The sequence below is a fragment of the Amphiura filiformis genome, chromosome 6, assembly GCF_039555335.1.
Source record: "Amphiura filiformis chromosome 6, Afil_fr2py, whole genome shotgun sequence".
In the NCBI taxonomy this organism is placed as follows: domain Eukaryota; kingdom Metazoa; phylum Echinodermata; class Ophiuroidea; order Amphilepidida; family Amphiuridae; genus Amphiura; species Amphiura filiformis.
Genome location: NC_092633.1, coordinates 15,961,366 through 15,978,664, shown reverse-complemented (window position 1 = coordinate 15,978,664; position 17,299 = coordinate 15,961,366). Strand labels below are relative to the sequence as shown.

Here is a 17,299-nt window from a genome sequence, read left to right as displayed (position 1 = left end):
ATTGTGTGCATGGTTTACCACCACTCTGCCTAGCTATATAGTTGTGTACAATACTGTATGAGTTTCTTGTGAGTGCATGTCCATCTTAATAATAAGTCGGTTCGTACTTTTCATAAATTACTTTTTGAATCATAACTATCGTGACCGAGGATATCTTGCAACTACGTGAATCTCGTCTGGCAAATTCTTATTGACTAAATTCGCTTCACGTAATGAGTAAGTCGTACTTGATTGGTCAGTTTTACCTCCGAGTAATGAAAAACTCTAACATGATTGGTCAATTTGGCTCCACGGAACAAAAAGTCAGCTACGCGTAGCAGCTCCACGCCAGGCGGTTGCGCCTACCATATCAGTATCCTATATGATATTTCTATTGTAAGAAAATTTTATTTGTTGTCACGTAAATCACAGGTTTCGTTTAAATGTACTAACTGGAAATTAAATGTACTAATTAGTGAGGACCGGCATTTTGCTGTGGATATGTTTAACTGCAATTTTGATGTAAAACATTTGAAATCCGCTGTAAAAATTTTGATAATATTCAACTCTTTGAGAAAATTATTTTATAAAGGAATGCTGGTAAAACCAGGTGCAATACAATGTACATTATTGACACACTATCACGCTCTTTATCTTCGTCAATAATAGAATAATCGATTTCAATCGAATTGAATGCATGAGTTTGTAGTTGACTACTGAGCGACCTAAGCGATCGATTGCTAGCCAATCAGATAGAACTCCTTTTCTTGCTTCAGTGAAATACCACTCGCCTGTCGCCACTACCACTCGCCTGTCGCTCACTACCACTCGCCCGTCGCTCACCAACGGAGTATTAAATTTATATTTATCGTATAGGACGTCGACGGTGTGTGGAGCACATTCGTACACATTATAAATAAGTGAAATCAGATTCAGAATATCCTGAAAGGAATTTAGGTAACGAATTCAACGACACTGACCTCGCAGCAGCTAATGTTTTCATGTAAACATGGCGTCGTTAGACATTTTTAGCCTACGTTTCGTATCCTACTATCGGATCGTTGAAACAACAAAACCTCAATCCCCGGCCTCATTCACGAATTCACTCACCTTCCTACACCACCAGGTGTAATAAAACTCAAAACATCCCGTGTTATTCCTCAAAACTACATGTACCGTCATTAATAAAAAATTAAAATCCTAGTAGAAATCCGTTATCCAAAATTGTTTGATATAAAACGTCAACAAAAGTAATTTTTCTGAAGAGTAGATACCACGTGTTAAATAGCGGCTCGCAGTCGCATCCCCTGCTTTGTACATGTACCCAGGTCACGGCCTGTCTACGTGACGAACAGTCAGGGTCAGTGGACAGCGCAACCTGTCCGCCGTAATATATGCACCTAATATGGGCATAATGGCTCCGCCCAATATACGGGCTGTCAATCATCCTTATTCACAATGGCCTTTGTCGAACAGACTTTTACGCAGGTAAGAGCTCACGCTGTCCTCACTTTAGCGATTAGGATCGACGATCGTCAGGCCGACACAATCTGGTTGTGTAGGAGACTATCATCGTGATGCCCACGTTGGCATGGTTGGAACCATTGGATTTACGCAAGAAATATTCATTGCCAGGACTGAAGCGGTGTGGCTATTTTCTATGTTTGTACCGGGCAAGTACCGGACATTTTTCAACACGGAGCTAGCGGAAATTACAGCAAATTCGTCCAAAGGTAAGCAAAGGGTTGGGGATCGCATTTTTAACTTTGACTAAACTGTTTCGGAGTTATGGCTTGCTAAAAGTAGACCATTTCGGGGCTGTATTTGTTGTGCATGCCACATTGTGAACAATGAGTGAAAACCGACCACATTCGCCGAAGAATGATTGCCATGCTCTAGTATACCGCCGTTCCGCTACTCACTTTCAGATTTGAGTAGCAATTCCAAAATTGTGAGTAGCATTTTGCTACGCTAATCCAGGTAAATCGAACACTGTTTCTTATCATAAGAAATTGAGAGCGGAGGATACGAAGGACACGCCGATTGCTAGTTGTCAATCATGAATTGCCGCAACGTTTTAATATTTTACTGCATGGCCATGGCATTCCGCAAGCACTAAGACAAATAATTATTATGCCGTATTTTTCCAAAGATCATCTCATATGAAGTAAGCTGAATGCAATCTGTAGCTTTTGTAACATTCCGATCGCTTTTGATCGCCTATTATCGGCGAATTTGCTTGAAAAGACGTGAGTTCATGTTGTGTAAACATAATTAGCATAGACACAAATGAAATTACGATGCAATACAATGCAATTTGAATGCGCAGCAGATCTATAGAAATAAGGCTGCCCGCTTTTATGCAGAATTAGACCACGTCTGATCATCATGGACATGTCAATTGTCATATCATGATCTAGGTATGCCAGGTGAATTCAAATTTGTCATGAAACTGCCAGGCACATCATTTTATATATATCAAATTAAAGCCCTTGAGTAAAGAAAGCCAAAACTGAAAACCTTTTTGTCATAGCACTTTCCGTAGCAAAGTTACATCTTTTCAAAGATTGACTGTTGCTCAATTCCCTCAAAAATAATATTTTGATTATGTAATTATTGTTCATGATCGTTGGGAACTGATGGCTCATTATGTATGTCTTTTCTCCTTCCATCAGTTCCAAGCACAGGGAATAAAAAAAAAAATAAATAAAAAAAGATTGACTTTTATCTAAAAGATTCAGCTAACAAAACAGCATTTGATTTCAGTGGTGTTTCTAGATCTTAGTCTCATGATGATAGCAGCTTTTCTAGTATAGTACAACAAGTCATACCTAGAATATTTTTTCAACATGCGCCATGTTTTTAAGCTCCGCGATTGCAGAGTACATAGACCTAGACGAGAGCAACTGGTAAACAGCAAACCTGTGCAGTACCGGGCTGCTATTCAATTGCGTGGTGCATGGGTGACGTGTATTTTCAATGTAAAATGCTATATATACGGTGATCCACCCAAAATTTAAAAAAATCACCGTATAGGTACTAGCTTTTCTATGTGGAACTGCTATCAAAATCCCTCTAAAATTCCATGTGCGAGTGTCTCATCACCATAAAAAATCATATATTTGGGTCAAGTGAAGTACATATTTATGTATGTTTCCTTGACCTACCTGTTCTTTTATATTTCTATAAATATGTATTGTGTTCTAGGCGAATTTGGCTGACTAGCAAATGTGTTAATTAAGGTTTGCCTGTCATACAGGTCCTACATCATGATGATGTTCATTGAATCATTGACATCAACTGTCAATGATCAACATATTCATTGAACATGTTCATGTGTTGAACATTGCAACATTGATTGTCATGATTGTTTAATGAAACATGCATTGATAAAAATGAAATGAATGAATTGAATCGCAATGCATCAGATCAGACATGTCAGAGCAACACAGCATGTAAGTGCTGACAAGATCTGCCTATATTGTACTTGTAGGTATGAAAGGCAAACCTTAGTTAACACATTTGCTAGCAGGGTTCGGTTTTTGCCGGCAAAAACCTGTTTTTGCTGGCAGGTTTAAAATGGCAAAAACTCGCATATAGTCACTCAAATATTAAAAAGTAACACAGAAAGCTCATAAACAGTAACACAAAACTTATAATGAATCATTCAATAATTTTTTGTCTCATCAAGTCCTTAAAACGAAACAGCTCTGACACTTTAACACGCACAGGGATGAATCCTCCTGAACACAGGACCAACAGCTTTATGTGACTTCCGAATCACAGACGTCTGTCAAAGAAACATACATAAATATGTTGTCTATACTTCACTAGACCCATATATGATTTATTTTTGTGATGACATTTACACAGAATAAAACATATCCTAAACCTGTTGAAACCAGCGAAAAACCAAGCGCACACATGGATTTTAATAAATAAACAACTCCTGACCAGTTTAAGCTCGCTAGCTCTGTCAGTGGGTCGAAAACTGGTCTACCGCAACATAGTCGCGGAATGGACTTTTTGCAGCCCGTGACCTCCGATTGGAAGTTTTGGTTTTGACCATCTGTGCAGAAACGATTGAATGAAGTTTGATATAGATCTGTACTTAAAATAGCATTGGGTTCTAAGATCATTATACTTCCCTTACTGGTTTTGATGATGTGGTTATAAAAGTATGCTACATGTAAGTCTATTTGGAATTTGGAGTATATTTTTATTGTAAAATTTATGTAGTTGATTAATATTTTAGAAAAAAACTTGCCATTTTATTGCTCCATCCAGCTCCAGGTTCCTTGGCAGCCAGCCGGTCACGTCGTTCTATAGGGAGTAAGAAGAACAGCAGATTGCAAGCATTGGAGAGGCTGAAGAAAGCAAAGGCTGGCGACAGTAAAAGCAAATACCAGGTAAAATTGTGTTGCCAAAAATGATATCCTTCACCTTGACTGTCTTGCTCAAAACTTGCAAAAGCCAGACATTAAAATTCAGACACTATCCATAATAATTTTATGTTCATTGATAACCAGCAGTTACATATTAAAATAAAATATTTGTACAGAGAAATCAATGGCTCTATCACAAATTGAAGCCCTTGGCGCAAGAAGACCGTAAGTCCACTTGGCCCCTCAACATGTATACACTTAATTAGTTACGTATAGTTTCTTAGGGTTTTATAATGTTTAATACATGTTCCAGGGTGACAACATAATGAAAGATTTGTTTTGGCCCCTGAACATGTATAAAACATTACCAAACTATACGAAACTATACACAACTTTAGTGTTTACATGTTGAGGGGCCAAGTGGACTTACTGAACATTGCACACTGATGAGCTGGCGTTGAGATTAACAGATGTGCACATTAATTCCTTTTTGTTATTACTTTGTTAGGATGATGAGGATATGCATAATGTTTATGACATTGTCAATGAAGATGAATACTCAGAAATAGTACGAGACAGGCAAGATGATGACTGGATTGTAGACGATGGTACGTTCATTTTTTTTTTGTATTTTGCACTCATATAGTTACGAACTTGAAGCTTAACTTTTCCCAATTGTAAAAGTGCCGTGCAGTCAGCAAATTTGATGAAGTTGATTTTGTCTATTTTCTTGAGCAACAAGAAATAATTTTTAACCTGATTTAAAATACCACATAACAAAGAAAAACCACAATATTTTCTATTTAAACTTCGATATTCCATACATCCCATGTTGGAAGACTTGAAATTCATACATCCCATTTTGAAAGGCATCCATACATCCCATTTTGAAAGACCTTAATCTCCTACACAGGGATTTTCAAATGAGATTACCTGAATGGGAAACTCCATTTGAAATATTTGCCCCCCCCCCCCCTCTGTCTCATGTCTTCCTTCCAGGGGGTGTGCGGATCTCAACTAGAACAGCCCATTGTCATTACAAAACATATGAGTGATATAAATGCATCAATTTTCTTCAAGGAAAATAAGTAAATCCTACGTGATTTGCATGCATTGAAACACTGCATAGTATGCGGAGTGCAATTAGACACTTTCAATACACACCTTGTATTTTTTTAATTTGTTTTTTAACATTTACTCTTAACTCTTTTCTGTAGATGGTTCAGGTTATGTAGAAGATGGAAGGGAAATATTTGATGATGATTTGGTGGCGGAAGAAGAACAAGTGCCCAAAGGTCAGTATTTTTTCCTGTACGGTTACAAATTTGGCAAGATTCTGGCAAAGATTCTCATAAAACGATTTGAGTGAATCAAATTTAGGTTCTTGTAAAATTATGTATACCATTATATGGTACATATACACATCACATAAAGTAATTACACCCCTCATTATGGGATAATAACTGAAAATCTATGCATCAAATTTAAAAAACTGAAATAATAAAAAGCACAGTTTTGTTCTGCAAATTTTAATGTATCATGGTAACCTTTTTGCCATGGTGACTCTTTTGATGAAAAAGATGCCTAATTTTGCCTATTCAAAAGTTGCACCATAACCTAAAAATATTACTTTTGTTGCTAGAGTGCCTAGTTGTCACTGGTCACCATGGGTCATCCAAATGTAATGATACAGCTTGTTAGTGCAACCTTTGGATTTAATCTTTTTTCATTCAAGGAGTCACCATGGCTACACATTTTGAGCTATCCATACAAATGATATATCAAAATTTGCATAACAAAATGGATTTCTTTTTGCTATTTCAGTTTTAAAATTTGTTGCATAGATTTTGAGGTATTGTCTAATAATGAAGGGACTTGCAAGTTTTGATGCAGATGGTTGTGGACAGAGCAATCTAAACAGGATTGACTTCATTGTATGACAGACTTTACCCTATATTATTCATATTGTTTGGTTTGCAGTGTTTTGACACTTTCACATATTCACACAATTTCAAAGCCAGTGTCACCATGCTTTTACTGTTAACGAATGTTTCCCCTGTTTCTGTTACAGGCAAGAAGGGATCTAAAGGAAGTGGTGATAGGAGAGACCCAAAGAAACCTGTGAGTTAAAAAAAATCATGTCAAGATTGTAAACGCTTTTGTGTATGAATTATACTTAGTGCCAAGAATAGTAGGACAATCCTGTTTTTTATTAATTGCCTGTGCATGTATTGTCAAATCATATTGATTCTTAGGTATCTTACTGGCAGTATTATTATTGACTGCTAAGAGGGGCATGGTTAAAATTATAGGCTTAAGGTGATCATAAATCATGCTATGACCCGAGGTGCAGTCGAGACTATAATTTTAACAATGTCCCGAATATAAACCAGTTAATATTTGTTTATACCAAATGAATGTGTGTGTGGATGCTGTGATTGCGCATGCGTAGACGCACACCGGTCAATAGTTTGTTTCCATGCCCGGGCAAAGTTCATTTTGAGAGCATAGCTAATTCAATAAGTGCACTTTTAACCAATCAGATGACAGGAATCTATAGGAGGTATATAAATATAATTATAACTCTTGCAGGAGTAAAATCTTGATAAAACAGTTGTAACGCTAATACTAATACTGTTTTATTTTGTTTAACTTTGATAGAATTCCAAGAAGGCTGCTCCAAAAGTAAGAGACATTAAGACGATGTTTGCCATGGGAGCACAGAATAAGAAGAAGAAGCTAGACAAAGATGTGAATCTAGCTGATGATGAGTTGCTAGGTGATATACTTAATGATTTACATAGTGAGGTAAGTGTTTTTATTGGGGTCTAATGTAAGCCTACACAAAACTAGTCTATTGGCAAGATTATTAAAGGATTAAGGAATTATTCCATTAGCTGTATAATCCCTGTCTTGATACCAGGCTAATTATAAGGTCAACTAAAGTGTATCATCCTCATCAGGTGCATACTTTATATTTGACATGATATATTTCATGCAATACATCTTCGTTACCAAGCTTCAAAATAACCAGGCACCTAGGAGCCATTTACCCAATAGTCATATAACATTTTGGCTTTTGGTCCATACCAAAACCAGATGAACCAGGCTCTACATTTAAAAAAATAGCCTGTTAGTTAAAGCAGGTTTTGTATTTAATGTGTACAACTGAAATCCTCTTAGCTCTTTAAAAATGGCTCCTGGTTCACTAGATAATCACATGACCAGAAGCTGCTTTTTCCAAATGTGTGGCTCCTGGTCCAGATCTGCTTATTTTGAGACTTGTTTGTTACTTAATATTCCCATTCTGTTTCACTAGAAAATCACATGATAATCAGGTTTACTGTTTGATGACATAAAATTGATAATATCGTAAAGATTGGCCTAATGGTGCACTTGAGCTCATAAGTATTAATTAAAAAATAGATTGAATAAGGAATACTTATTTATTTGGAGTATATATGGCCCTTAACACTGATCAGCCTAATGAAGGTAATTCTTCTTATTGCTTGATGAGTTAGGCAATTAATTGCAGACAGCTTTTCAATACCTCATGGTCAGTATATACTAATGCACTAGAAGATTCTATTCCTTGTGTGTGGTATGACAAGACCTAGAGTAACATCACAGTATTGGCTCCTTGTGACCAGTGATAGGGCAGCGTACAGGTGGGAGTTCTGACTGAAGAGCAAGTCTGCTTCCGTATGCTGCTGCCCACATTTGTGTATCATTCACTTCAGATATTTTGCATAGTAGAAGTTTTCTGATTAATAATTTTGTTAGATTTAATTGATAAACATTTTGACTTCTTTATTTTTAGAAATCATCAGGGCCGATTCTAAAACCATTACCAGTTAAGAAGAAGATGAAAGCACAAGGGTAGGTACTACAATATACTTTTTAAAAAAAGATCCATTCAGTGATTTCTGTTCTTTGAGATAGCACTGATTTGACTACATAAATGTGTGATGATTCTGTTAATCCATTTCATTTTTGCAAAGCAAAAAAATGTTTGTCCTGGTCTGCCAACAACTTCAGTTAGCACAACCCTCCTAGCTGTGCATATTTCAGATATCATATCATTGATTAAAAGCAATAAAGTTAAGGTTGATAGTGTTAGCAATAATGGCAGTGATCAGTCAACAAATCATGTAAGCATAACATTATTTTCCTGTTTGAAATTTTCCATCTTCAGAACATCTAGTTCTAGAAATCCCTTTTCTAAAACACCAACAAGATCATCAGCTCAAACAGCACAACCAAGGAACATTGTACACAAAGCCACACCTCGGCCTAGAGGAACAATTAAGCGGGAACCTGAAGACCCACTACCTCAGCCTGTTTTTGAAAAACCAGTGAAAAGAGTTAGGTCAAAGGTCAAGGTTAAAGAAGAGATGATTGAAGAAGATGATTCTGAAGAGTTCAACAATGAAGCACATGGTTTGGGTAAGCTTTTGTTTGTTTTTGTTTTTGTCATATTTTTCACTTAATAGTGGAATAGTTTTGCTTCTTTTGAGGAAGTAATATCAATGGAAAAACTCAGGATATCTACAAAGTGCATTGTTTTGATTCCAAAGAAATCAGTAGCAGGGTTGTAGCTACGCTGGGCGGTGGCGGGCGGACCCGCCTGGCACTCGTAATTTCCACCCGGCACTCAAGTTAATTTTGAGCCCAAATACCCGGCACAAATGTTTCAAAAGCAATGAACAATCAGTATAAAAATTAGCAATTCTTATCAAAATTTCAAGTTTTTTTACCATTTCATATAAATTTCACCCGGCACTAAAATTTTCCTAGCTATAACCCTGATCAATTAGTAATAGTAGTTATGTGTGTCCCTCAGTTGAATCAAGTGTATGGTGTCAATACCCTTGTCCCAGAACCACTTATATGAATGGCAATCAAAAGTGCAGTTGTCAGCAGCATTGTTTTGGTTGGCTCCCATAATGCCATCACCATTCAGGAAATGTATTATACAAATATATACTGCCATGAGAAGTTCTGGTTAAACCTATGGGCCCGAGGTGAGATCAATAGTATTACTTGATCTCAACGAAGGACCATAGTTTTAACCAGAACTTCGAATAAAGGCAGTATATATTTGTTTTATATACTTCATTAATATGTTCTTTGTTCATTGATTGGTTAAAAGAAAATTATTTGACGTTTTGACTCTCCAGCTTCTATCCTGAGTGAACAGCACGACCAATTTAAGCACAACCTATATTTTGCCCTTCAAAAAAATTGAATAGACTAAACTAAAATCGGGCTAACCAATTACAACAGCGCTATGGCAGTATCGCGTGCGTGAACGGTACCGTCGCATCAAATGCGCGCACGCGGAAGGCATGGTCAAAAGTACTATTTACGACTTGGAGGTACTTACGGCTCATCCGGGACATTGCAAATACTATTTACGGCTTAGAGGTACTATTTACGGATAGGAGTACTGATGGTAGAACTATTTTTGGTCATGTGATCCACTTTTAACCAATCAATGAACAAGAATATATTAATGAAGTATATAAAAGAAGATAGCAAGGTCTCAGGAAAGGGTAATAGTGGTCAAAATATCCCAACTGATGAAGTAAAACATAGCAGACTGCAGAAGTATATTGCAGACGTTTTCAGCAATTGTTAAAACTTTGTGTAGTGGAGGGATAGAATAAATACCCAATTTAAATCAACAGCCAATCATAACATTTAGAAAAAAGTGTTTCTATTTATAGTAATATTATTTATTGGTGATCAGATGGAGATGATATGGAATGTTCTGACAACATTGAGCAGTTTGAATCTCAAGAAATGAAAACAGAAATGAAACCAGAGATTAAAGAGGAAGCCAGTATGGAGATGTTTGAAGATGACTTCACAGATGAAGATATGGCTGCCATGGAAACGGACATGGAAGAGAAGAAGCCAAAGTAAGTATTGTTTGTTATTCAAGATAGTATGAATAATTTTTGAGGGTTGAGAACCAGAAAGCCTTAACTTACAATGGCATGCTTTCACAAAATGAGCATGAAGTTGACAAAACTTTGGTGTATAAAGATCAACATTTCTTCCAGAATTTCTTGTTTTTTATTGAATTTAGTCATGTTTAATGGACTGTATTTTCTATAGTGCCTTGGTGACTTTATGCTAATTTTGGGGGAGTTAAGGCTTTCTGGTTCTCAACCCTCCACTGTCGAAGATTTTAATGTTGTTGAGAGCACTCTTGTATATTTCATTAGATGCCAATTTTATGCATTCTAAGACCAGAGTACTCAGTAGAGAACATTTGACACAGTAACTCTGGTGCACGAGGTTCCAGGTTCCATTATCGGAGGAAAAAATATCACAAACAATCATCCATGCTCCATGCTCGACATGATTACTGCATTTGAATGGTGGGCCAGATGCATTGAATGACAAAAACTTTGCATCCAGTTTTGATCAGGGTAATGCTTGTCATAGGAGGAAAGTGTCTGAAAAATTACTGATTGTAATGTGGGATCTTCAAGTCTTTAAAACGTAGTTATCTATAATAAGTTCCCTGTCATTTTTCCCCATAGGATCAACCCTGCTGTGTGCTCAACAACAGGATGGGAAACCATCAAAGGAGAATCCAATGATGATGATGCTGAAGCAGCCAGTAGAGTTCAAGTAGACTCATCATCGTTGCCATTGACAACCAATGAGGAAGGGGATCAAGTGCTGAGATTCTATTGGCTAGATTCGTATGAGGATCCGTACAAACAGCCAGGTTGGTAAAATAAGAATCAGAGAAAACACTCAGGGTTGCCACACCAGCGATTTGGTAGCCCAATTGGGCCATTTTTGAAGGTTATCCCCACAACTTCAGATGATTTCCAGGCCTATAGAAACCAATGGTTAAGAATTGGACAACTGTTCAGCATTGGCTCCCATGATTTTCAGTAGTTTTTTGTCCCATAGAAACCAAAGGTTAAGAGAAGAATTAGGCAACTGTTTGATTATTTGACTCTTGATTCAGGCTGAAATATTTATTGCAAGCCTGAAAACACTATAACCTTGACTTGCTATGGGTTCAATGTAGTGTTGTTGCAGTATGCCATAAATTTACGCCGAGGAAATGAAAGTTGGGAATTGCCATTCTTAATTGACATTTAACATTTTTGCCAAAAAATGTGAGCCATTTTTGGAGAAATTCAAATATCATTTCTTTTTGCTTCATAATTGATTATACTTTGCTTTTGTTTTGTTTGGTGAATGAATGCTTTTTGTTTTGTTTATTTGAAAGTTATATTTACATATTTGATTTGCATTCTAATTTGCAGGAATTGTGTATTTATTTGGCAAGGTTTATATTGAATCTGCCAAAGCCTATGTGAGCTGTGGTCTGTGTGTCAAGAATATTGAGAGAAGTGTATTCCTGCTACCCAGGGAAAAGGTAAGCCAGTAAGATACCATAAAACCTCGTCTACAAGCATAATGTGTTTTTGATGAAAGCTAAATTAAAATGAGAGGGTCGTAAATTTGCCAATACAATAGATTGGTCTTACAGTAGTACTTGTTTGTATATGTTAGTATCGGTAATTAATTTGCTCAAACTCCATAATCTTATAATTTTGTCGATGGATGGCGTCTGGATTGATTTAGCTTTCATCAACAGCACTCTATATGCTTGTAGACCTGGTTTTACGTTATGTAAAGTACCTCAAATTTTGGGATTACTTTACTTTTTTGGGAAACTTTAGAATAGCGGCTGCCACTCCACAGAGATCAATATTTGGGTAGAATCAAGGGTTAGGTTAATGGTTTAGGTTATGGTTAGCATGAACATTAGAATTGGGCAATGATTATGATTAGGGTTTGATTTGTGAGTTGTGTGGTGGGTCACAACTCACAAAGTACTATTGTTAATTTGCCATTGCATTAAATAAATACTAAATTACACTAAAATTTGTTAAATTAACTATTCTAATGTTGTTCCAAATGTATTGTCACTTTCCCTGATGGAATTGAACCATAGGTGTTGGTAGATAATTTGAAAACAAAAACAATTGTTAAAACCAATAAAGGTTGTGTATTATTTATTTAAAATTTTTTTTTTTAAAAGCGCAGTGATTTAGAGTGCGCTACGCACAGGCACAACGCCTAGACGTTGATCCACAAGCCTCAGCACACTTTACAGGTTGTCGCTGACCACTACGGCCCCACATTATTTATGTTTGGTTATTATTTATGTTTGGTTATTATTGAATGTATGGTAAATTACAACAAGCTGTGTCTAAAGCCTAATTTGAATCAAATTTGTTCTTTCTTTGTTACAGAAATTTAACATGAAAACCAAGGAGGAGCTCGATGAAGAAGTGACTATGATGGACGTATACCAGGAATTTGACTCCATCGCTAATAAATACAAGATTATGAAGTATAGGTCAAAGGTCAGTTCTGCAATTTCACTAACAGACGATTTCTTTTAAATACAAAAATAAAAGTAGCTTTGAAAACAGATAAGGTGGTATATGTTTGGCATATTCTGTTAACTTCATATTTGATTTATTTCTTTCTTCTGTGTTTTGTCTTGCAGAAAGTAACAAAACATTACTGCTTTGAAAAAGATAATATTCCGGCGGAGTCTGAATACCTTGAAATCAAGTATGGGGTAAGTAACTGATGATAAGAAGAGATGTTGTCAGATGAGTTTAGGAAAAGGGGATTTCTCATGATTCTAGCATCCTCTTTTTATGGTATGGTTCAATAGATAACCACAAAAAACGGTTTTCACAATTTCAGTTGATTTGGACATTGAATATGCAAGTTACACATAATTGCATGTTTTAATGTGCCTCATAGGCCACCATGTTGTAATTTCAGGCTGTCAACATACTGGAAATACATATTGGATGTCTTTGTCAAATGACCGAATCTGTAAGAAAGATTATGTACACAAACATGTTGTAGTCCTAGGTTTCTGATAATATATATTTAAAAAAATGATATCAACTTTTTTTGGAAAAAGTTGAGAGGACAAGCATGTAAATCAGGAAGTGCCCCTTTAAGTATAGCGCTAACTGGATACTACTTGCTCAGTAGTCTTCTTTACAATGGAGAGATGACGAGCGTTAAGATTTTGAATCATCGCTACAAGCATAGCACAAATTAGTTTAGACGACTGAAGGATTTAATCTATAATACCATGATACCATAAAACCTAACATTAACCCCATGAGAACTACCTGCCGATTGGCCAAAAGTTTTCATTATCAATTGGACCAATCAGCAACATTGTTAGAGTAATTTCACCACGCCAAAAATTGGAGTGAATTATTTGCAAAGCTCCATTCTGATTGGTGATTAAAGTGAAGATATCATGTTATTGACCAATCAGAGGCAACGTTAGATCGGCAGGTAGTGCTCAGGTGGTTAATTTTATTCTCATGTGGCAGCTGTCATTCTAAACTCTTGTCACAGAATTTGTTATTAATCTTTTGTTCTCTTTCTCTCACCTGTAGGCTGACCTTCCTCAGCTACCAAGTGATTTACAAGGGCAGACATTCAGCCATGCATTTGGTACAAACACAACTGGTCTAGAGTTATTACTTTTGGAAAGGAAGATTAAAGGACCATGCTGGCTTGACGTCAAACTACCTCGTAAGTGAAGTTCACAATTTCATTTGAATAAATATTTCATTTGTTGATTTCAATATTTATCGCTAGTCTTTGTTGCAGTATGTTTAGCAAATAAATATCAGGGATACAAATTGTTTAGGTTTAATTCTCATCAATATCAGGATTTTGTATCTTCTTTTCCCTAGAGAAATATCTGTTTCAAGGTATTCTTACCCAGTGCTCGTGAGTTTTCCCTCTTGGTATATTTTAAAGCTGAGGAACATTTTGCTCACCTTTAAAAAGAAGGACGTTGTAGCAAATAGGGCTACAGTACACATATATTGATTATTTTAACATATAGGCTATATCTTTCCATGCAACAGAACTACCTCAGGCTCCAGTAACTTGGTGTAAGGTTGAGTCCTTCATAACCAAACCAGATTACATCAGTGTTGTGAAAGCATTGACACCACCACCTCTGATAGTCATGACAATCAGTCTACGTACCATACTCAACCAGAAGACTCACCAGAATGAGGTGAGTTGACAAGTTAACCCCATGAGAACCATCTGGCCGAAATGAATATTGTATCCAATTTTGAACCAATCAAGGAGGGTATTAATAAAATCATCTGCAAATTATACAAGTTTGACCATGAATAGTTTAAAGCCTAGTCATGATTGGCAACTGAAATGAGCATTTCAAGTTATCAACCAATCAGATATGCTGTTAGATGACCAGTTGTGTCCAGGGGGTTAACATTGCAGAAAAATGCAGTTGCTTGAGTTGGCATAGCTATTAACATTTAAATGAGATGAAGGAGATATGAAGGCGTGGAGGAGTTTGTAGTGGCATTTTGATGGCTCACTTATGTGTTAAAAGTTGTAGATTTGATTGAAGTTGATAACATTCAAAAAGTTGTAAATTGTAAAATTGCTAAGCATAAGGTATTTTACCTGTTTGAAATGAGTAGTGACCATCCATCATTAAACAAATGCAGTAACTCAGTCTTTTAAATTTCAGGTGATGGCAGTAGCAGGGCTAGTACATTACAAGTTTCCTATGGACAAAGCCCCTCCCAAACCACCATTTCAACAACATTTCTGTGGTAAGATGATAATTTTGTACATTTATATTAAATTGCTGTAAAGAATATGTATGTCACTTATTGACTGTTAAATGCACTTGTCTCTGATTGGTTGCTGACACAATCTGCTGTTGGGGATTTGCTGCATTATGCGTCATACAGGTGATGTTAGGCCGGCCTTGTCAAGCTCGCGGAAGTACGCTCTCATCAAAGGTTTGAAGCAATTTACTATACACTGGATGACAGGAGGTAAAGTTAAACACATGACAGTTTGTGATCTTTGACACATGTTTGTGCATCTGTATTAACAATATAGTGAACTTTAATACATGGGTTTGCATGTATGCAGAATACGCTTCGTTGGTTGATTGATTGATGAGTTTCAAGAATCAATTCAGTTGAAATACTGAACACTAGTGTAAATTTTAAAAAAGTGAATTTGAAAGTGTAGATAAAATGTCAAAGTCATTAAAGTTATAACAGAAATAGCAGGAAAGTCATTGTGTCACAAGTACGAAAGAAAATAATTTATGGTGAAATATTATGTTTATTTATAATTTATGGTATCACAGTTCAGTGATGACAATTGAACCTTTCCATAATTCTATCCAATCTTTACCAATATTATCTTCTTATCACCACATGTATTCATGATTTCTTTATAAAGGTCATCAACTTTTTCAAACCCTCTTTTAAATATTTTACTCTTTAAAAAAACATTAAGTGATTTTGTATATTTATTCCCCTACAGCAATTACAAAACCAAGTGATTGTATTTTCCCATATGACTTCAAGGAAGTTATCAAACGACAGGTGAGTCAAACATAAAGCTCTTCCCACAATTCTGTCCAATCTTGTCCAATATTTGTGTTCTGTTCTGTCAAAATCACTCACACATCTATGCAGTGTCTCTTAAAGCGTGTGTACGCCAGCAAAATGTGCCCTGATGTCACTGCCACATCAGGGTGAAAATGGTGTAGATTATCTTGAATGAATTGTTCTCTAAAGTAAGCTAGTAATATGTAGGCCATTGTAACATTTATTTTGGTTTTATAATAAATAAAAAAACATGTTCTTCAGGACCAGTAGATTTCACACACAAGAGGAGCATTTTGACAGTTTATTCATTCATCTTTATTATTTCCCTTCAGGATGCCAAAGTTGAAGTCATGGCAACAGAGCGTGCTCTGTTGGGATACTTTCTAGCCAAAGTACACAAGATTGACCCTGATGTCATAGTGGTAAGTCATACTTTTAAATATATAAAAATAACAAGAGAGTATTCTTCAATCAATCAACCATTATTACTTTTATCGGCTCACTGCTAAATGAAATAGACTTCAAGCGTAGCATCTCGTGGATAAATTTATGAAATATCTTATTTTCAAATTAATAATTGTTTTTCCTTCCTTCAGGGTCATGATATCTATGGGTTTGATCTAGATGTTCTGCTTCACCGCATCAATGCCAACAAGATCCCGCATTGGTCCCGTATCGGCAGACTGAAAAGGCAAATTATGCCAAAGCTTACTGTAAGTACTGATAACACACAGAAAGGAGTTCAAATTACATACCAGTACTGAGAATCCATGTTGCCTCTAGTTGGCTCTTGACCTATTAAGAACCTCCAGACTAATGATCAATCATTCAACAGGTTAGGCTATTCCAGTTAAAATCAACACACTCTATGGAATACACAACCTTAATCTCGCAGGGAGTGTGAATTTCAAACAGGGTTACGTGAATGGATGACTCCATTTGAAATTCACACTCCATGTGTGGAAGGTTAAGGCCATGTCTTCCATATGGGTGTCAACTGGAATAGCCCATTTCAGGACAAGAATCTGAATCTTTCCCAGCGATGTCAGGATACAATTTAGCATGGCCGCAGGTGTGAGAGAACTGATATTGGATGCTTTCCAAGTTGATAGCTGCGAAATCTTCACTATCATCTTTGGTGTGACCAATATCTGAGACTATATGAAGTCTAAAGGTTACAAATGCACCTGTAACATGTCAGTTTCATAACCTATTTCTTGCTCAAGATTAATCTGTTCATCTGTAGTGCTTTCAGCTCAGTCCTGCCGACTCTTTTATGCGCATGTGACAAAAGTGTTCAAATATACAACCTACAGGCTCTTGTTTGAGTAAACATGTACAGGTTATGTAATACTGGATCCTTTTTGTGGAATGAGGAACAAGCGACAAGTGACCTATCGCTTGTTCAAAATCATGTTGAGTACAGGCTCAAATGTATAAAGGCCTGTCTAT

At 36.3% G+C, this 17,299-nt stretch overlaps 1 protein-coding gene across 1 annotated transcript in view; it reads left to right on the top strand.

Moving 5' to 3' along the window:
* Positions 1-17,299, top strand: part of LOC140155055 (DNA polymerase alpha catalytic subunit-like) — a 43,817-nt gene that overhangs the window by 1,897 nt on the left and 24,621 nt on the right. Inside the window, exons 2-19 of the mRNA XM_072177738.1 lie at positions 4,267-4,388; positions 4,873-4,972; positions 5,582-5,659; positions 6,436-6,485; positions 7,026-7,172; positions 8,185-8,243; positions 8,560-8,810; positions 10,117-10,288; positions 10,919-11,109; positions 11,663-11,775; positions 12,659-12,772; positions 12,919-12,993; positions 13,844-13,982; positions 14,324-14,478; positions 14,965-15,049; positions 15,780-15,841; positions 16,180-16,269; positions 16,444-16,560. Coding sequence (XP_072033839.1) covers positions 4,267-4,388; positions 4,873-4,972; positions 5,582-5,659; positions 6,436-6,485; positions 7,026-7,172; positions 8,185-8,243; positions 8,560-8,810; positions 10,117-10,288; positions 10,919-11,109; positions 11,663-11,775; positions 12,659-12,772; positions 12,919-12,993; positions 13,844-13,982; positions 14,324-14,478; positions 14,965-15,049; positions 15,780-15,841; positions 16,180-16,269; positions 16,444-16,560 — 2,120 coding nt within the window. The remainder of the gene's footprint in view (positions 1-4,266; positions 4,389-4,872; positions 4,973-5,581; positions 5,660-6,435; positions 6,486-7,025; positions 7,173-8,184; positions 8,244-8,559; positions 8,811-10,116; positions 10,289-10,918; positions 11,110-11,662; positions 11,776-12,658; positions 12,773-12,918; positions 12,994-13,843; positions 13,983-14,323; positions 14,479-14,964; positions 15,050-15,779; positions 15,842-16,179; positions 16,270-16,443; positions 16,561-17,299) is intronic.